Below are 21,414 nucleotides of genomic sequence, written 5' to 3'. Positions count from 1 at the left end.
GCAAACTCAAATGTGAGTTCTACCCTACTTCATTTATATATCTAACCTTCTTTTTAAATGTAGACATGGTCATCGTCACTTCGTAGATTTTTTTTTTTTTTTTGGCCAAAAGCTGAAATTTTCCTATTGTATTACAAAAAATCATCAATAGTCATTACATATTGGTTCAGATCATCTTTACTATCAAGGAGTACAATTGAAATGTACTTCCTAAATATAGTAAAATTTGTTCAAAGAGGCAACATCTTTGAGCAATAAAGAAAAGGATTATCAATTTCTTCCTTGTTGTTCTCCCTGATAGATTATTCGAACACCACGAAGCATTTTTTGAAGCATGTATGCGTAAAGCTTGTTAAACATCTCTGTGCTGCAGTTCATCTCTTTCTATGCCATGAAGAATATATGTTTCTCTTTCAAGGTCAGAAGGAACACCAACCTTTTTAGGCATGATTCCATGATACCAGAAGTCAAAAGAAGTGTCTTCTCTTGATCAACTTCCAACTTGCTGTTAATCCCAGGGAAACTTTAAAGCAGGACTTATATAGAGCTCTTACAAGGTACATGAAAACGAACGAGTTCTCAACACTAAAAGTTGTACATCTACATGAACTGCAAAATGTTGATCTCAAACAACTGCTGCACCCAAAAGAAAAAGGACGAAGAAGAGTGAGCACAAAGAGGAAGGGAAAAAAACGTAGCAGGAACAGAGACCGGCATGTTCAGAACCGAAGAATTTTCTAAATCCCCTACGAACTCCACTTTTCACATCTTGTAGCTCACATTCTTCCCAGTCTTCCTTTTTTTCTTTTTCCCTTTTGCGGGGGCAGACATTCCATGAGCTGTTTGACAAGCTTTGACTACACTGCAAACATGAATATCATCCCTTGGTATATTCTTGAGAATATTTTCTGCAGATTTGTAGTCCCCTAATGCCAACAAGGCTCGATACATCCTGCATCAAACAATGATTTTGAGCAAAGAAGGAAAACATAAAAGGACAAATCACATTCGTGACATCACAAGAATCCCAAGCCTAATAAGGTTATAATACTGCTAGTTTAAAGTGTAGTTGCTTCATATTTGTTGTGTTCTCAATAGCATGTTGATCCCAATAGTCATATAACACCATGTTACTTTGCAATTGAGCGAAAAGATTGCAGATTTTTGGCAGTGCTTTTTCCTTTAATTAAAAGGAGACTGGAAACTCCAACGGTGTTCTGCTTGAATAAGATTGGAGAAAAGAAAACTGATATATAACTTGAAAAGAAAAGGAAAGGGATGATTTGACTGTTGGCACACATGTCATAGGAGAACAAGATATCTTAACAAGAACCTTTTAGCATGCAACAAGAAGACCTACCTAACCATCACCACAAGTAAAAACTCCATAAAGCTCCCAATGTCTCTCATGGGTCTAGAACCTTAGACGATGGAACACAGAAGAGAGAGGACATAAAGCAGTCGAGAAGCATTGTTAGTTCGATGACTTTATTCTTTCTTACTTTTTTTCAACTTCAACTTTATGTTAGATTGTAGATATCGTTGACCTAGTTTTAAATGGCAAATGTTTTCTTTTTCATTTCACTCAAAATCAAGAAGGATACAAACAAACAAATATATGAAAATGCATTGGTCTAGCTTAATTATATCTTAGTGTTGAATGATTAATTAAGTGGTTTCTCAACAGATGCACCAAATGCATTGGTCTAGCTTAATCAATTATCAGTGTTGAATGATTAATTAAGTGATTTCTCAACAGATGCACTTGTAGAGAAATCAAAATAAAAAGATATGAGCAACTATCATGAATTTCCTTAGAACGGAATTTTCAGGCAAGCAAACAAGACTAAGAAACACTAGTTATTCGAAATTACCTCACATAACTTAAAATATTGTAAGGAAGACCAGCTATTTTGTACTCCTTCCAAATCAGATAACAAGCTTGTAAATCTTTGGCATTGACACAAGCACTGAGGAGGAAATCAAGACTTTGTCGTGAAGGGAGGAGACCGATCTCTTTCTTAATAGCCTGAAGGAGATCCAAGCCTAACTGTAAATTTATTGGGTCTTGTTCCGCAATCTGGCAGAAAACCTGCTCCATGATTACCAAATATGAATACCAAGCAATAAAACACATCAGAGCTAAATAAAGGCCTCATTATTAATGAGAACAATTTTGTCAAGTAAAAGTATCATATGCATTGGGGAGCTTCATCTTGCACACAAGAACTGATGAGAGAGTATATGAATCACAGGAACCCAAAAAGAACTGAGTTTCTACGAAATATAATTATATGTTCCAATATAAAGCAGAGAAAAGGAAGAAGTGCAAAACCTCATCGAATAGAACTTCCTTAGCCACTTCATCAGACTTGTATGCATCTACCAGCCTTTTAAGCAAGTTGACAATAGATCTATTACAAAAGAGGGAAAAATTAAAGCAACTCCAAATTTCAGCAATATTCTCAAGAAACAATAATGAAATTAGACCTGAAATGATTTTTCCGAATACAATATGTTATGACCCTATAGGAGGCATCCACCCATTGATCGAGGCCATTTAATTGCTCAAGTAGGTGGAGCAATCTATGCAAATCTCCTTCAGTTTGAAGGTTTTCCTGCAAGATTATAATTTAAAAGGGTAAAGGTGTCAAGGAAAAGATCCTGGGAAAGAGCACACATGCAAAAAAGCACTTACAATGAGACAGATAACCGCTTTTGGCTCCAACTTGCATTGGGCTTCTTCCATTTCCTTATATATATCAAGGGCATCTGATATTTGCCCATGTGAAGCAAGAGCAGAAACAAGCACACTTCTAATTTCATTGAAACCCTTTGCAGGTACTCCTCGATCACAGATTACCTGCACATCCGTTGATGCTTCTAAATCATCAGGAGAACTCATATTTTCTTCTGGCAAGATCATGCCTCTTACAAGGAGAGAAAGTAAAAAGAATATACTTTTGCACAGATGTTCTACACTGCGGTTATCAGTTTTAGAGCAGTTCAATTTTTTTCTCCAAGGAGTATATTTCACATGAAAGCTTCCGATTTGAGAAGATAAAAAGCACCACGTTAGAATTTACACTACATGTAGCATAGCTTCAAAGAAGCTTATAAATTTATCTCTTAATATACACGTATGCACCCACCAAACATGTGGCAGAAGAAACTTCAAGAAAATTAAATAAATATAGTGAAGTAGATAATTGAAATCAGGGGGAAACCAGCTATTAAGAATCTATGGATCTAACAAAGGATTTAGCATGAAAAAAAGGGAAAAATATGGCCATGAAAGATTTATAGAACTGAAAATACTCATTGTGTACCTGTTTAGCCTTTTCAAACTGTCCAGAAGCTGCATATCCATTTATTAGGGCCATATATACATGCTTTGTGAGTTGAACTCCAGAATCTTTCATCTCATCGAGAAACTACAAATTTTCAAATTACCAACTATTATAGTTCCACATTTGTAGCCAATGTCAACAAGATAAGCATCTATCTACTAATATGAAAAGAAAAGGCAGATATTTTATAAACAAAGAAGGAAAACAAAGAGCAAAAGAGCCTATGCCCAAATGAATCAGATAAAGGAAGCAGATTCACGGAACCAGTTACCACTGAAAAATATTTTATGAAAATTTTGTGTAGATCGCTTTAAGAGAATTGCATTCACATAAAGGACAATTTTTACATTAAATGGAAAGACTAGCACCATGTTGATGGATGTATTGATGAAACACAGTTAAAATTTGTATGCTAATTATACATCATTCAATAGATTTCCTCTCTTTTGCTATGAGGGTTAAAAGTAGAATTTCTTATGCCTTCACTAGTTAATTTGCAATACACGGTTTCTATCCCACTCTATGAACCGGTTATCAACTTCTTGTTTTAGTCACAATTTTCTTCCAAAGCAGTATCTACATAAAATATGAAGGTTTTCAACTTCTTTTATATGGTTAACTCCAACCCCCAAACTCTCCATCCTACCCAGGAGTTCAAAAGTTTCCCTTCCACACTTGTCTCCATAGGAATGGGGGATTTGCAAGATGCTTGCCTGACTTTTGATAGTGTATGAGCTGAACTAGTCTTGTAATCTTAATAAGCTCAATATAAGCTAGCTTTCATTCTTATAATCTTAATACGCTCAATATAAGCTAGCTTTCCTTCTATAATCAAGCACATTATATCTCCATTTTAACTTTTACTAAACAATTACTGAACCACCATCTCATAAGAACGAGAAATATGAAAGAAAAAATAATCTAGAACAAGCTAGTAAATGAAAATAATGCATCCACTTAGATTATAAAACTTAGTTACACCAGAGAAATGAGAAAAGCAAGAATGATCTACAGTCATATTCCCAAAAAATAGTTTTGCCAAGTCAGAACAAATGTTCTTTATCAAGATCACAAAACAGATATGTAAAACCAAGGACCTTAGATATGTTATCCTCAGTCGTGCAATTGCTTATCAGATAGCTGAAAGTCTGAGAGTCTGACTTCACATTAGCATCTTCCATTCGTTTGAGAACCCCTAATGCAGCACGAGTGTCTTTCTGCCAGAATGTTCAGCAAAAAAAGGTCAAAAGTCCAAAAAAAAAAGAAAGTAATAAGCACCACCCAACCATCATCACATCCATAGATAGGGAAATACAGGCAACAAAATTCCAAAATAGAAGTAATAAAAACAATCAAGCAACCACTATGGTTCGCATGGATTGGACAGCCTTTCACACACAAAAAGGCAGTTTTCTGTATCTAAAATGCATGCACAAGATATTACTTTTTAAAAAAAGCAGTAAATTTGTATTCATCAGCATTTAGGGCTATGCTGTCCACCTCCAAAAATTTACAAGAAAAGACACAGATACTTACAAGGATCCTATAAAATCCACTAGTTGGATTTCTTCTTCTATATTTTTTTCGTTACACCAAAAGCCTAAAACAGTAATAACTTTTCTTTTGATCTTCTGTAATGAGCATTCTTTCCCTTCAAAAATCCTCTGATTTCTCTCCTAACATATAATCCACCAAATGCAAGTTGGAACTATTCTCCACCGTCTCTTCTGATTTTCTCTTCCATGTTCCACCTCTCCTCATCCAGCAGCTAAGGAAGTCTGCGGTGTGTTCTGGCGTGCTCCAGTTCACACTAATCAGTTGGGTTTGAACTTTGAACATATGAATTATCTATATCTAGTCCGGTCCATTCAGGTTTGTTTTATTGCAATACTAGATAATTCAAGGAAAGTAGGATCTCTCTAAATCTCGTAAGCCCTGACCTGGATAACTACTTTGATCCCAATTAATTGCCATCACATAAATGTTTTCTTAAAATAATATGTGGTGTACGTGCCAACTTATGCGCACCTCGACTAATTCTACGAAATACTTGTTACTTACCACCAAAAATAGACACCATGTACTCTGAGACCTCATGATTCTCCTCCCACTTTATTGACCACTAGGTCACACCCTTGGGTGCTTGCCATCATATATATATTTATCGACTACATGATTTATGTTAGTATAAAAAAGCTAAAGATTATAATAATTAGTTCTTTTTTTTTTGACAAAGGATTATAATAATTAATTCTTAATAATAAATTTTAAATTCTCTCAAAATAATGAACAATTTTAAGAGGAAATCTAAAGACCATGTATCCTAAAATATGAGATGATGAATTTTTAACATTGAATTTCAGTGTTCAGGGAAGCGTGAAGCGGAAAAAAGTGACTGCTTTAAGCGATGAAGCGCTCACATACTCATTCTAGTCTGTGAAGCGTAGAAGGCTCGCATCGCTTCGCGATGAAGCGCTCGCTTTCCTGAACACTGCTTAGAATCATGAAAAAACATTTTTAAATATCTTTTTCCAATTTTTAAATAGAAAAGCATTACTTAAAATTAAATCAATACAAAAAGTATAATTAATTAAACACGTAGTAATATAAATAGCATTTTTGTGCATTTAGATCTGTGTAGGCACATACTACTAATATGTGCATTTCACATTCGATATGCACATAAACCCAAGTGGGTTTTAATACGGAAACAAATATGGTAACCAAGAAGATAACATTTGATGCAAAATATGAAACCGGAATTATTTTCAAAAACACGAACCAGATGACCCTTAGCTCTAGTTGTACAACTCTTGTAGAGATACAATCAACTTCTGCCACATAATTTAGTGAAATTATTAACATAAACTTGCTAGAATTCTTATTACGTCTAGATCCACGAAAAAAGTTAAACTTTACTGCTCAAATGATACAACTTAAAATTATGCAATATCCTTCAATGTATTGTTCCTTTCACTCAAAAAGATGTTCTATAGGTACTTTGAAAGAGGCCCGGTCGAATGAAGACCACAAGATGCAACAAATGGGTTTGAGAGCAAAATTTAGTTGTTCTGCACATAAATAATGTATGACAACTCAAGCATAGAAGATAACACGATAAAAGGGGAACGCACCTCTCGGAAATATCCTCCCATTATGGCATTGTACATGTTTGTGGTAGGCATCATGTTAAACTTCTCCAAATCCTTGAGCATGCCATATGCGCCTTCAAACTGCAGTTAGGACAACATAGAGAACATAGAGCTTGGCTAGTTAAGCGACTCATTCAATATTTATATACAAATATTATCCCCTAATAAGAAGAGGAAACTTACATCCTTTATTCTCACAGTCATATTTATCATAATCCTGAAGGTTTCACTATTTGGCTTGATATCATGACAAAGTATCATTGGATACATTCGATGAACCTAAGATTCATGAGGATAAACATTAAAACATGATTTATGCCAACAACGTAATTTTCTATTCAAAGAATTAGCCAACCAGTAATCCAGTTGACAATGAAGTAAGAAGAGAACATCCACAGGTTAAATTCAACTGAAAAATCTATCATTGCCATGATTTTACCTTTTACTTGATTTGACATCATGAACTTAGTACTTATTCATGCACCGATAAGACATGGATTAATAATTGTGAAGTCCATTTGCTTATTTAATACATAACCTATTTGGAGACTCCAACTTTGTTGCTCATAAGGGTTAAAAGCTCCAAGTGAGCAGATCATGGAAATAAGTCCTTTCTCTTTTGAGAAGAAGAACTATTTCTTTACCTTTGCCCCTAAAGATTGACATTCACATTACAACAACAACATACATAGTGTAGTCCCACAAAGTTGATCTAAAGATCAACATTAACCGCATAAAATAACTTCTTAGCGCACACTAGGCAATCACAAAAAAACTAATTAATGCAGGGCAAAAACCACCCATATACAAGAATTATACCAACAAAATAGAAACCTTAAAAAAGGATATGATTTTCTATGAACGACACCTAATCTAGTAAAGAGAAATAATGGATAAGAGGCCATTCCTTGAGTGAAAAAATATCCTTGTCTATGCACTTAAGCAACCATCTGGTCGTTGATTTCTATAATTTTCAAATGTCATGGCCAGTGCTAAAGTGCAAAGACCCCAAGGGTCTTAAGACCATCACTAACTACTTAGTACATTAGTTTTTCGAATAAAACATACTGCCCAGGATGGTCTAAGACTAATGTACATTCGATAACATTCGGTAATGAGCATCAAAACTGTATTCTAACTACATATACATGTTAGCAATTTTTTATTTTTTATGTTTTTTTATGACCGTGGTGTCCGGGCCAGCTTTTGCGCACCTCGACTAATTCCACGGGATACCTGCCACCTCCCACCAGAAACAAGTACCAAGTAACTCTGTCCACCAAGGCTAGTCTAGATGGGAAGAATCACCTAGTGTTTTTCATCTCCCCTGAGTTTTAAACCTGAGACCTCAGGATTCTCAACCACTTCATTGACCACTAGGTCGCACCCTTGAGTGCTATACATGATAGCAAATTTATGAGAACCAAGGAACATTTGTGACAGTTAAATCTCATATAATTTATGTGTCCTAGCCCAAACTATACAATTAAAGTAGATTAAGCTAATGAACTAAAACATCAAAAAGATAAGGGATTCAAACTAACCTACCAAATTATACTCACAGCTTTTATCGCAGGCTTCTAGTATGGAATTAAATGTCTCCAACGATAATGTCAAACCTGCTTCAAACATTTGATCAACCATATCTAATGCAGCATGTACCTATTTACAAAGTTGCAACTATCAGTACATTAGAGAACTTCACATATTAACCAGAACATGTAATGACTCTAATTTTGCACAAAGAAGTTTCCAAGCACTGAATAGAATATCTCTAAAGAATCAATTCATACCTTAAATAACTCACAACAGTACATAATAAGCTTCTGATACTGGGACGATGTTGGCCTAATCGCCAACTCCGCATGTAAATTTTTGAATTCAAGGATGACATCTTCAACCTGTCATCAATAACAGAGCAATCAGAGTAATATTTCACTGATGGACAGATATTGAGTACTAGCATAACTACAGATCAGCTTGGCAACTGCAATAGTTTACTTACAAATTTCCAACCAATTCTGTTAGCAGAGAAAAGAAATGCTTATCGCAATCCACGAGAAAAAAGTAATTAGAAGCGCAAAATACAACAACACGCTATACTCCCTTTAACTTCCATCCAGTACATGTAACATCAGTTGACACTGTTTGACTGAACACAGAACTTAAGGTGCTAATTTAACTTGTGATTTGCGCAAACAAACAGCCCCTTAGATATTTTATCTGATAATCTTTTGATTCAGCATTTAAAATTCTCTAACTTATGCAAGCATCATGTGAATGTATACCAAGGGAGATTACAAGTGGAATTAATGAGAAGTTCCTCACCGCACTTGGCATGCTACTTGTATAATTACAAATGAATTTTGAGATGTCTTTTGCTCCAATACCTGCTTTGAGAGAGACTACATTAGGATGCCTGAATGGAATATAAGTTGAAGAGATAAGGACACTTTGTTAATCAACAAGATTACCATAGAAGTAAAAGATCTTCTAACAACAACAGAAAAAGGAAAATCTTCAGTTTCCTTATAACTGATGCCAATACTCACAACATTTTCCCTATACAGTAATTTTTATTTATTTTTTAACCGTATAGCAATATCAGTTCGCAGAATCAGATAATAATCCTTTCTAAGATGTATTGGGACAAGATACCAGCATAGAGGTCACACTATGAGTCAAACAATCATGGTAACCTTCACTTTAAAGTACCCAATGCAATTAGAAACAATTTGGCTAAACATGAGCCCCTTGATTGTTGAATCAGCTATATAGGTGCCTCTAAAGAAAAATAAGGTGACGAGTTTACCTATTGTTACCAACTCCTGAAGAAACATCTTAGCGAAGGACTCCAATAGCAACTTCCCCAAGAACTTGAAGATATTTGTGACAAAATCAGTAGATGAAACTTTTGTTATGTCAATAGTTCGTAGAAGCCTCACAAAATCCTCAACTCGGTCACTTTCGCACAGTGCTAAGAGATAGTTTTCTGCAACATGTTACATTGTGAAAGTCTAAAATATAGCAATAGTACAGGAAAGCATCTGCCAAAACTCATCATGAGATGCATTTAAGAATGATTTATAAGATTCTAAGATGTTACCACATTGCAAAGACAGACTCTAAATTCATCAACAATTTGCAAATGCATTATAAACATCATGTACAGTAACCATGATAAAAGAGACATGCAACTCAATCATTTTTATCACTAATCATTAAGTGCAAGGTACCACAAGTAATTTCTAATCAGAAGGATCAAACAACCAGAGTACAAAAACTAAAATAGTAATAGGGGTATATGTACAGTAAATTGCAAACCTTGAAAGGCAGATTTATCAGCACCATCATAAAGAGAAAGATGGTAGAGGAGTTCTTCTATTTTATCTTCATTTTCCACTTTAGTCCAAAGCAACATCTCATAGTAAGCTAATCTTGCAAGTGAATCAGCATTTCCATCCATAATGAGCTCACAGTAAAAATCAAACTCTTGTACCATGCCAAAATCAATAAAATACATAAGAATTGAACCATAGCTCTCCTCTTCTACTTGGAAACCCTGTTCCTTCATTGATTTAAGAAGTTGATAAGCCTTTGAAAGCTGCTTCAACGACACCTCTTCATCATTACTTTCTCTGGCCTTCTCTATACAGAGTCGTATTAGCGCATTATATTCTTTCAGGCCAGTTTCTCGTCCCAATTTACCAAACACTTTAATGGTAGTATCAGTCCCCAATTTACAAGCACATTGTTTAACCAACTGGTGGAAACGACCTATCTGAGTACTCTTGAAGGTCCACTTTTCCTTCCTTTCTCGTGCTATTTCTTTCCGCCGCAATGACATGTTGCATTTTTCTACATTTGATAACCATGGTACATCCAATACATTTTCCAAGCAACTTCCATTACTACTCTCTTCTGGATCGCTCAAATAAGAATTTAAATCACCTATAAAGATAATCAGAAGAATATGTAGGTAAAATGGGATGTAAGACAATTGCATACAGACAACATATGAAAAGATAAATAGTTATTCTAAGTTGTGCATTCTTTGTCCACATCTAGTTACATCACAAGGAATCTAGTAAAAAGAATATGCAGTTTCCAAGCCACTAAGCAGACATGAGAAAAGATCTTAAAGCACCATCATGGAATGCTCTAGAAATAACAACAATTTTTTTTAAAAAAAAGGTACTACCTCAAAATGCTTAGCTAGTTTGTTCAGTTGGAATTTCATACCACTGTAAATAGCATTGATATATTTTTGGATTTTCTTAGCTCCTTGATCTTAGCACTGTACCGGAGGTAACCTTTTGGACCTTCTGTAACTATGCATCTTCTTTATTCCTTGATTAAAATTAACTACTTCATCAAAAATATAAAAGATAATAATACAACCACACATATTACTTTCTTAATATCTCTTAAGCCCCCAGGATAATGCATAAATATCAGTACAAGGATAAGAGTAGCTGGACAAACATCATAGTTTACATGTTTGTTCAACCTCTGGCTATCAAATATCATTATAATTACAAGAATTCCCAAGACAGAGAACCACAACAGATTCAGATAGATTCAAATCCTAAACTGGGGAATGACATTTTAGACATTTGTGGCAGAACTTTCCAATTTGGCAATTGAAAATTTGTGGTGACTCATTTAGGAGTTCTCAAACTATTATTTAAGACTTCAAAGGTCACAGCATGAATTATTGAAGCTCCAAGATACCCCATACTCCAAAAATCTTAACTCGTGAAGGAAGGAAACAAGACATATTGACAGATATATTTACCATTTCAATGTACATTTAGCAGAGAAAGGTAATAACACCTTCTAGCTCGTGGTAGGAGATAAAAGCTGTGTACATAGCGAAAGTTCCCCAAATCCGAGCCAAAGGAAGAATTAAATTTAGTCAGTACAGGAAAAGTACAACTCGCAGGAAAGCTGGAGAGCTTCTTCACTATTACTCTTAACACACTAATATTGTCCCAAGTACAATAAACAAAACAGGATGTTGTACCAATATGATGGTATCTATCATAAGTGCATTCATATTTAACAACTCGTCTCTAATTTGAACAACTGAGTCCACGCAATATACCAAAGTAAAAAAAACAATACAAAGAGTCAATAAAAGAATAAACAAAGAGAAGGAAATATTTTTAAAAAAAAAAACATAAGTTAGCTGTCCTCCTCAGATTTTAACTTATCTAAGACTTAGTGTCCATTTGGTTACTGGTATTAAGGGGTTTAAGTTCATCAACTCTTCACTTATAAATGCATTTGATATTCAGTTGTGGCCTTGTCGGTATAAGCTAAAACTAGGATAAAATTTATACCAAAATCATGAGAATAAGTGGGACTATCTATCCTGGTTATAATCAATCTCAGGATTTAACTTTGCTTTTAACCAAACAACCCCTACAATACAAACTATAAAGAATACACCTAATTAATCAAATTAACACAACCAAAAAAGAGAAGAAAAAACATACCACAGAGTATCGACGATAGTTCACTTGACAGCAGTTTTGATGATTCTCCTACACAAACAAACAAACCCAAAACACATAAACTAATTAAACACCTTTAAATATTCCTCCTTTTGCCTTTATAACAATGAGAGATTTCTCAGTCACTCAACTAACCGTTATTATCTCACAAAAAGTTCACTTTTTTGAAATCTAACAAAAAAATAAACTTTCTGAAATAATAACTATTACAACAACATATGAAGCATAATTCCACAAGTGGGGTTTGGCAACGTAGTGAATACGCATACCTTACCACTAACTAAGAAATCAATAAAATTAGAGCAAATAAGAACTGGGAAAATGTGCTTACCATAGTCAGCAGCAGACTTAAAGTTGAAACTTTCAGCAGCTATTTCACTGAGAGACTTAGAAGAATCATTAGAGGGTTTAGAAGATGGAGATACATATTGTTTTAGGGCAGCATCTTTGGCTGAAGTTGAAGGGGAAGCAGATTTCCATTCCTTTGATAATTTAGTAGCGGCACGGAACAAAGATGTTAGGGTTTTGGATTTGGAACCGGGCATGAGCAATGACCCGATTGAATTCTTGCTTCTCTGTCAACTCAAAGGTACCAACACAGCACAGATGAAACAAAAAAAGATTGAATCTTTTTACAGAGACACTCAATTACAACAGTTAGGTTTGGTTATGTAGAGTTAAATCAGTGTTTAATTTTGATAATTTGATCTAAAAATTGGATTAGTTAAATTGAAACTGTCTAATCCAAGAAAGGAATTTGGTGAATGAAGAAATTAAGGAACTGATTATGAAAGGAGCCAACAATGTTTTTTTACAATACTGATGATGAAATTTGCACAAGTACTGTTAGATCCTCAACATAGGATTAAAAATATATATATAATCCCATGATAATTAATCTCGAGAAAAATTATTTTCTGATTTTATCTTAATCACGTATGAAATAAATTTATTTTAAAATTAGTTATTTATTATTACTGGTACCAAACAAGCCTCAAGGTTGTACTTTGTAGATGATGCATTTTATTGCTCACAAGATTCTTTCTACTCTATATTTTTAGTTACTCCTCTCTCTTTTTTACTATATTCTTTGTTACTTTTTAAGTATGTGTTTAATTTGATTGGTGAAAATAAATATTTTTGAATCTTGTCGCCTTAATGTGATATGATTTTAAATATGTCATGAGATATTGAAATTAAAAAAATATTTTATTAAATATAGAAAGTAAGATACATAATTAATAGTTATTCTTGTATTCCTTGTTACTGAAAATATCAATGGAGGAATTCTACCAAGGAAAGGGAGAAAAAGTTTATTCTCTTTAGGAAACACATGTGAGTTCCTTTCCTTTTTACTTGTATTGGCAGACAATTAATTTTGAAATACTAGAAAGAACTTTGTTTTCCTTCCTTTCTTGATGAGTGAAATAGTTTAGGGTTACATATATCTTTGAATTATTTAAAATGAGTCAGTTTTACTCATTTTAAATATCTTTACCACTGACACCTTGTTTGGAGGGTTGTTATATGTTGTATTGTATTGTATTGTTAGTCTAAATATAATGTTTGTTTTGATTGTTACTTAAATTTTATTGTATCGTATCGTTTAAATCCATCGTAAGGTAACGACAAAGACTAATTTTATGTAACGAACGATGTGGTGCGATCGCATCATTACCGTAATATTTTATTCTTGTTTTATCTCTACTTATATTCAATAATTCTATTTTATCATTTACTATGTCATTTCATAGTATCTCTACCCCAAAGACTACAATTTTTTACGTTTATCATTCAAATTATGGATATGTGACATTATGTAACGACAAAGAACAATACAATTTATCCAATCAGTGTATTCATTAAAACAATATAATACGATACAACACAATACATACAATACAATACATTGACAATGATGGACAATTAATTTATCACCTAGACAAGATTTTATTAAAAATGACGTGTGGATAATGATTCTAAAGTTACCTTAAACTAGTCCGGCCAAGTTTCAAGAATCTAAAAAAGACACTTCAAATAAAAAAAATTATAAACTATTATGTCATTTTTAATAGATAATAACTACAACTTTAGTAAAAAGTATAATAAATAAATAACCTAGAAAACAAAGCATATTACTTATTATAATATGTTGATATACATTATATATTATTATGTACTTTAAATCCCTCAACACCATCAAGGAATGTGATGCACTGGATTATGACTACTAATTCCTTAAGCAGGAAGTGCTATCCCCAAATGGACCTACTCAGCGTAAATTCAAATTAATTAATCGAGATTCAATACAGATATCGAATTGACCAATTTAGTGCTAATAACTTTAAATTTTGTATCGGCTCACGATAGGAACTAAGAAATAATTAAAGACAAGGAGACCAAGCAAGCTATCATTGTCCTGCCGGAATTGACAAAACCAACAAATTTGTAAAGTTTTAAGGCTACCAACAAACAAAGCCGGCAAATATAAACTTATTGCATATTCCCATTTAGTTAATAATCTGCCCTGTGGCCTGCAACAAGCATGTTATAAAAACAAGAATAATTATAGAGTTTTTGTGTGTTGTTTCTATAATGGGAGGTAATAATAAACAAGGCATGTTTAGATTTGCTGATAAAAAAGATAAGTTGTTAATGTTCTTTGGAACATTAGGTAGTATGGGAGATGGTCTTCAGATTCCTCTAATGATGTTTGTGCTTAGTGATGTAATTAATGATTATGGAAATCTAAGTAACTCTGTTTCTATGAAGACTGTCAACAAGGTGACACAATGATTAATTAGCTTTAATTTGCATATTAATTAGTAGTAAACATTAGTTAAGAGTGTGTTTTGTTTTCATTTTATTGCAGTATTCTCTCAGGTTACTCTATGTTGCATTTGGAGTTGGACTGGCTGCTTTTGTTGGTAAGTGAAAGCTAAGGTTCATTATGTAGGATTTCTCTCTTGATTTAACACAAAAAGGCGGATCAACGACAAGTGAGGCTTGTTCAAGTGGTTGAGCACCTCACACTGGAGGGTAAATAGTAACACTATTAATCCTTGGATTATTTGACTGTGAACTTGATCATTAGTATTATATATTAACTTGAGATTGTTATAAAACCTGCAAACTTCAAATCCTAGATCGTTTTTGTCTTCTTTTTTCGTGATCGTAACAAAAGATGACATATTGAAACATTTGTGAGTGCAGAAGGATTATGTTGGGCAAGAACTGCAGAAAGACAAACATCTAGAATGAGATTAGAGTACCTAAAATCTGTTCTAAGGCAAGAAGTTGGATTTTTCGATACACAGGCAGCTGAATCTTCCACTACTTATCAAGTAATTTCGACTGTATCAGCTGATTCAACTACCATCCAAATCACCATAGGCGAGAAGGTATGTATATATTCTCTTCCATTTGTGCTGTGAATAATTTTTTGCTGTTGTAAATAGTTATAAAAACAACAATATACTCGTCAAGGGAGCCAAGATTTGGTATACATGTATAAAAGGTACTAGAGTAATATTTTACTTATATACATAGTATAATTTTCTAGCGAGAGATGTTCAAGTGACGACCCTTGTGTCAATGGAGTTCTGCCACTGCAAGGTGATCTGTGAAGAAACATCAAACATGATGTGTTTATATGCTGCAATACTTAACCAGAAGATTTATAGTAGTAGTAATACTTTTGCTTCTCAAATAATGTAGTATAACTATAGAATTATTTTAAGTTGATAGGAAAAAATGTAATAGTCAATCTTTATTCTCAAGTTTTACATTTTATAGCCTCTAATCTTTATTTTGTGCTTTGATGCAGATACCTGATTGCCTGGCTTACATGTCATCCTTCCTGTTCTGTCATATCTTTGCCTTTCTACTCTCATGGAAGATCACGTTGGCCGCGATACCATTCACCTTAATGTTCATCATTCCTGGACTTGGATTTGGTACAATGATGATGAATGTGGGAATGCAGATGATAGAGTCATATGGAGTCGCCGGGGGAATAGCAGAACAAGCTATCTCTTCTATAAGAACATTGTACTCTTATGTGGCTGAGAACCAAACTCTCGAGAAGTTCAGTCAATCGTTGCAGAAAGTTATGGAACTAGGAATCAAACAAGGCTTTGCTAGAGGGTTGTTGCTAGGTAGCTTGGGAATGGTTTATATTAGTTGGGCTTTTCAAGCATGGCTGGGATCGATTCTAGTTAGCAAACATGGAGAAAAAGGAGGTGATGTATTTGTAGCAGGTTTCAATGTTCTTATGGGAGGATTGTAAGTTTTCTTACACCCTATGTTGCTCGGACTCTTCAAAAAATGTTACTAGGTAGGTGTCGAATCCTCCAAAAAGTAGTGCATTTTGGAGGATCCGAGCAATATAGTTCTTACCTTAATACTCATGTTTTTAGTCTCTCTCTATATGTTGCTAGAAATGATGTTGATTAAGCTGTTCATGTTCTTGCAGAAACATTCTGTCGGCTCTTCCAAATCTTACAGCAATCACGGAGGCAAAATCTGCTGCAATTCGGATCACAGAGATGATTGATCGACAACCTGCAATTGACACTGAAGACAAGAAGGGGAAAGCATTGTCATATGTAAGAGGAGAAATCGAATTCAATGGTGTATACTTCAGTTACCCCTCAAGGCCTGATACGCCTATCTTGCAAGGCCTGAATCTTAGAATTTCACCTGGGAAAACTACAGGACTTGTTGGGGGTAGTGGTTCAGGGAAGTCCACAATCATTTCATTGCTTCAGAGATTCTACGATCCCATTGAAGGCGATATTTCGTTGGATGGTCACAAGATAAAGAAACTCCATATAAAGTGGCTGAGGTCCCAAATAGGTCTGGTTAATCAAGAACCAATTCTCTTTGCAACAACCATAAAAGAGAACATACTATTTGGCAAAGAGGGAGCAACTATGGAAGAAGTAGAGAAGGCAACAAAAGCTGCAAATGCTCATGATTTTATTATAAAGTTACCAGATGCATATGAAACTCAGGTACATAGTCTTAGTTTCATAATACTCCCTCCGTTTCAATTTGTTTGTCTGGTTTTGACTTGGCGTAGTTTTAGAAAGTAAAAGGTACTTTTGAATCTTGTGGTCGTAAATTAATAGGTAGAATGTATAAAATGTCATCTAATCTTGTGGTCTTAAACGTGCTATGTGGAAAGTTGGAATGAAGGAGTTGCTTTTTTAAACGGGCTAAAAAGGGAAGTAAGACAAACAAATTGAAACGGAGGGAGTGTGATAGTAAAAAGAAAACCACATCACTACAAGTCTTACTGTGTTTAAAGTCCTTGTTATAATTGTACCTTCAAATGTTGCAGGTTGGGCAATTTGGTCTGCAGTTATCTGGAGGACAAAAGCAGCGAATAGCCATAGCGAGGGCTTTGATAAGAGATCCAAAAGTCCTGCTGCTCGATGAAGCTACAAGTGCATTGGATTCACAATCTGAAAGAGTTGTACAACAGGCCCTGGATCATGCATCTATGGGAAGAACTGCAATCGTCATAGCTCACCGTCTGTCCACCATTAGAATGGCGAATAGGATAGTAGTTCTTCAACAAGGGAGAGTAATCGAGTCTGGAACACACGAAGAGCTTATGCAAATGACTGATGGCGAAGGTGGAGAGTATTACAAAATGGTGCAGCTGCAGCAACTAGCCACATTAAATGATGTTGCCAATACCCCTAATCAAAAGACTGGTGGAAGAAGTAGCTATCGAAAAGGTAGTAATACCCCTCAAAGTCCATTCAACATGATATCTAGTGCAGCAGCCACACCGGTTATGTACTCGTTCAGTCCAGCATTTTCTAGAAGTACACCATTGTCAGTTCCTTATTCCGTCCAGTACGAAGAATCATATGACAGTTATGATAACCATTCCACAAAAGAGGCTCATCCAGCACCTTCACAATTGCGTTTACTCCAAATGAATGCTCCTGAATGGGGTAGAGCTTTGCTCGGATGCATAGGAGCGATAGGCTCAGGAGCTGTTCAGCCAATAAATGCCTACTGCGTGGGGGCAGTTATATCTGTTTACTTCCGGCCTGATAAATCCTCCATCCAATCCCACGCGAGGATCTATTCTTTCATATTCATAGGTCTTGCTGTTTTCAACTTCTTCACGAATGTTATCCAACACTACAATTTTGCTGTCATGGGAGAAAGGCTAACCAGAAGGATTAGGGAAATGCTGCTTGCCAAACTCATGACGTTTGAGATCAAATGGTTTGATCAAGACGAGAACACGAGTGCAGCCATATGTGCTCGGCTATCAACTGAAGCAAACATGGTTCGTTCCCTTGTGGGAGACCGTATGTCATTGCTAGCTCAAGCATTCTTTGCTGCTACATTTGCTTATACATTAGGACTTTTCCTAACATGGAAGCTGTCCTTAGTGATGATGGCAGCTCAGCCTTTGCTCATTGGAAGTTTTTACGCGAGGACTGTACTGATGAAGAGTATGTCTGTAAAAGCACAGAAAGCTCAAAGAGAGGGAAGCCAATTAGCAAGTGAAGCTGTTATTAATCATAGAACAATAACTGCTTTCTCATCTCAGAAAAGGATAGTAGGGCTCTTTAGAGACTCATTAGAAGGTCCTAGAAAGGAAAGCATACGACAATCTTGGTATGCCGGTATAGGTCTATGTAGCTCTCAATTCCTAGCTGCAGCTTCTACAGCTTTAGCTTACTGGTATGGCGGAAAACTATTGTCACAAGGGGACATATCTCCTGAGAAACTTTTTCAAGCATTTCTAGCATTGCTTTTCACTGCTTATACTATTGCTGAGGCAGGAAGCATGACTAAAGATATATCTAGAGGAAATAATGCTGTGGGTTCAGTCTTTGCAATCCTCGATAGAAACACTGAGATCAATCCAGATAATTCATCAGCAATAGATGCAACGAGAACACAAATAAGGGGACGTGTGGAGCTGAAAAGACTATTTTTTGCTTATCCATCAAGACCAGATCAGCTGATTTTCAGAGGATTAAGCCTCAAGATAAGTGCAGGAACTACAGTAGCATTAGTTGGACAAAGTGGTTGTGGAAAATCAACGATAATTGGGCTTATTGAAAGATTTTATGATCCAGATAAAGGATCAGTCTATATCGACGAAAGGGATGTAAAAGACTACAACTTGAGATCCCTGAGGCAAAGTATTGCATTAGTTAGCCAAGAACCAACTCTCTTTGCAGGAACTATCTATGAGAACATTGCATATGGAAAAGAGAACGCCAGCGAATCTGAGATAATAAAGGCTGCTGTGCTTGCTAATGCTCATGAATTTATAAGGTCAGATATACATACATTCATCATCAATTTATTTGAAGTTCTTCCATAATAAATGTCATTTGCTAAAGAAAACTGTTGCACGAACTTTAAATTTACCATAATATGACACCTTAAGCCTAACTCAACCCCAAAAGTTAGTTCATGAGCGAGAATTGCCCAAGTTCATATAAACAAATCACCAGTCCATTCCCCGCCAATGTGACACTCTAACACCCTCTTCACGCCCAAGCCCAACTAGAGTGTGATCAGGATGAACCTGACCTGGCTCTGATACCATGTAATCGAATGGAGTTAGTTGTTGTCTTATTCCAATAGGTAAGCAATGTATAAATACAGTACATTAGTGCTAACATAGGAAAGAAATAAAGAAGGATCACTACGAGTCTGCTACCTAACTATATCTTATGTACATTACTAAGAATAAAGTCTATATACATTCTGTAACAACCAATAACTCATTTACTTCTGTGATGCAGTGGAATGAATGATGGATATGAAACACAATGTGGACAAAGGGGAGTGCAACTATCAGGAGGTCAGAAACAACGAATAGCCATTGCCCGAGCAATACTCAAGAGCCCGAAAATCCTGTTGTTAGATGAAGCAACTAGTGCTCTTGACACTGTATCTGAAAGCGCGGTCCAAGAAGCACTAGAGAAAATGATGGTTGGACGAACATGCATTGTCGTGGCTCATCGCCTTTCTACAATACAGAAAGCTAGTTCCATTGCTGTTATAAAGGATGGAATAGTTGCAGAACAAGGCTCACATTCTGATCTACTTTCTATAGGAAAATATGGTTCATATTATTCTTTGGTCAAGTTACAAGGGGGAAACTCTCCTTACAGGTAAACTTGGAAAAATAACTTGTCTTGTGCTACATTTGCCATCATTTTTGTAAATTGAGATATGGTATAGTACTTTAAACTATTGAATATTCTGATCACATTTCATGTATTTTTTTCATAACTGCGAGTAGTAAATTTTCTTGATCCGAGAGTCTATCGGAAACCACCTCTTTAGTCGCCACAAAGTTAGGAATAAGATATACGTATATCATAACTCTCTTTAAACGGTCACTCTTAGGATTATTATTGTTGTAAATGCTACTTAGTATTTACTTTTGACTAGAGACCTATTCTGTAGTAGGAAAAGTTCTTCAATGAAGAACAGGAAAATTAAACAAGAAAATTTCGGATATATATAGTATTTGAATAGATGGTATATAGTTTCTGTTTGTTTCATAATGTTACGTATCAACAATATGAAAAATTAAGCTTATAACATTACCAACAAAAAGTCAAATACAAGGTAGAATTCTAATAAAAAGGATAGGAAAATGGATGAAATAAAATTATTAAATAATGAATAAGGCAACAATGAAAAAAAGAAGATAAAAGGTAATGAAAATCACACCAAATCTTTGTTATATAAAAAAGACAGTTTTCATCTTACAAAAAAGCAACTTTTACAATATTTATAATATAGTAAAATAAATGATATTGTATTTGAAGTAATGATACCATGAAATTCACATACAATTGCTCACCATAAAATTCATATACAATTGTTCAAATATTAAGTGCATATGTTAGTGGGTATAAATTGTGATAGAAGATGACGAAATCTGAGTCAAATTGCATTAATGCTTAATGCTTGGACAATTGAATTAATATTAATTAAGTTAAGACAATTATTATTAAAAAAAACTAAAATAAGAGAGGTAAACATAATATATTATGTGCAATTATCTCTTTTACCTTTTGATTATAATAATGGTAGAAAAATTAGTTTAACTTGAATGACTTTATAAAAAAAATCCATAAATTAAGTGACTTTATTGATACAAAACTAAGTTGAGTAATTCAATGTGACAAATATATTTAAATATAACATAAAATAAATTGATTAACATAACTCTTGTAGACATATATTTTATCATGACATAATTTATGAATATTCATTAACTAATTAAATTGAATACAACAAAAACTCAAAGTCATATAATCTGCCATGACTGCATACTATAATTTTGATATTATCGCCCCTCCCCTCCCCCCCCCCGCATACCCCCAC

At 34.6% G+C, this 21,414-nt stretch overlaps 2 protein-coding genes across 6 annotated transcripts; one reads left to right on the top strand and one right to left on the bottom strand.

The window, feature by feature from the left end:
• Positions 1-108: 108 nt before the first annotated feature.
• LOC102600742 (pentatricopeptide repeat-containing protein At4g04790, mitochondrial-like) lies at positions 109-12,864 on the bottom strand. Of its 5 annotated transcripts, none has more exons than XM_006360028.2 (17): positions 12,353-12,864; positions 12,004-12,051; positions 9,827-10,453; positions 9,315-9,494; positions 8,831-8,892; positions 8,296-8,403; positions 8,051-8,164; positions 6,686-6,781; positions 6,485-6,583; positions 4,448-4,567; positions 3,330-3,434; positions 2,699-2,863; positions 2,491-2,618; positions 2,336-2,414; positions 1,875-2,092; positions 727-952; positions 109-636 (listed from the first exon to the last, which is right to left on the bottom strand). In XM_006360028.2, exons 1-16 carry the CDS (start codon positions 12,564-12,566, stop codon positions 763-765), a joined length of 2,553 nt encoding a protein of 850 aa, XP_006360090.1. In that variant the 5' UTR covers positions 12,567-12,864; the 3' UTR covers positions 109-636; positions 727-762. The 5 variants fall into 5 exon arrangements, with proteins under 5 accessions (XP_006360090.1, XP_006360091.1, XP_015170188.1 ...); XM_006360029.2 differs by having other exon boundaries at positions 109-633; XM_015314702.1 differs by adding an exon at positions 10,745-10,852 and having other exon boundaries at positions 109-952; positions 12,353-12,372.
• Positions 12,865-14,616: 1,752 nt separating this feature from the next.
• On the top strand, positions 14,617-20,190 carry LOC102600416 (putative multidrug resistance protein). The gene is made up of 7 exons (XM_006360026.1): positions 14,617-14,805; positions 14,894-14,948; positions 15,235-15,422; positions 15,848-16,305; positions 16,496-17,036; positions 17,366-19,338; positions 19,815-20,190. Exons 1-7 carry the CDS (start codon positions 14,617-14,619, stop codon positions 20,188-20,190), a joined length of 3,780 nt encoding a protein of 1,259 aa, XP_006360088.1.
• The last annotated feature ends 1,224 nt before the right edge of the window (positions 20,191-21,414 follow it).

The sequence above is a fragment of the Solanum tuberosum genome, unplaced genomic scaffold (assembly GCF_000226075.1).
Source record: "Solanum tuberosum cultivar DM 1-3 516 R44 unplaced genomic scaffold, SolTub_3.0 scf00302, whole genome shotgun sequence".
NCBI classification, from domain to species: domain Eukaryota; kingdom Viridiplantae; phylum Streptophyta; class Magnoliopsida; order Solanales; family Solanaceae; genus Solanum; species Solanum tuberosum.
The sequence above is the reverse complement of the archived record's forward strand: the minus strand, read 5'-3'. Positions and strand labels throughout refer to the sequence as shown.

Excerpts from the sequence above, each read along its gene's own strand:
- LOC102600416 (XM_006360026.1), top strand. The coding sequence starts at position 14,617 with ATGGGAGGTAATAATAAACAAGGCATGTTTAGATTTGCTGATAAAAAA. Across the intron at positions 16,306-16,495 it reads AATGTTCTTATGGGAGGATT|AAACATTCTGTCGGCTCTTC; the intron begins GTAAGTTTTCTT and ends ATGTTCTTGCAG. Across the intron at positions 17,037-17,365 it reads CAGATGCATATGAAACTCAG|GTTGGGCAATTTGGTCTGCA; the intron begins GTACATAGTCTT and ends CAAATGTTGCAG.
- LOC102600742 (XM_006360027.2), bottom strand. The coding sequence starts at position 12,566 with ATGCCCGGTTCCAAATCCAAAACCCTAACATCTTTGTTCCGTGCCGCT. Across the intron at positions 8,893-9,314 it reads TCAGGAGTTGGTAACAATAG|GTATTGGAGCAAAAGACATC; the intron begins GTAAACTCGTCA and ends CTCTCAAAGCAG. Across the intron at positions 6,584-6,685 it reads TGACTGTGAGAATAAAGGAT|TTTGAAGGCGCATATGGCAT; the intron begins GTAAGTTTCCTC and ends TCCTAACTGCAG.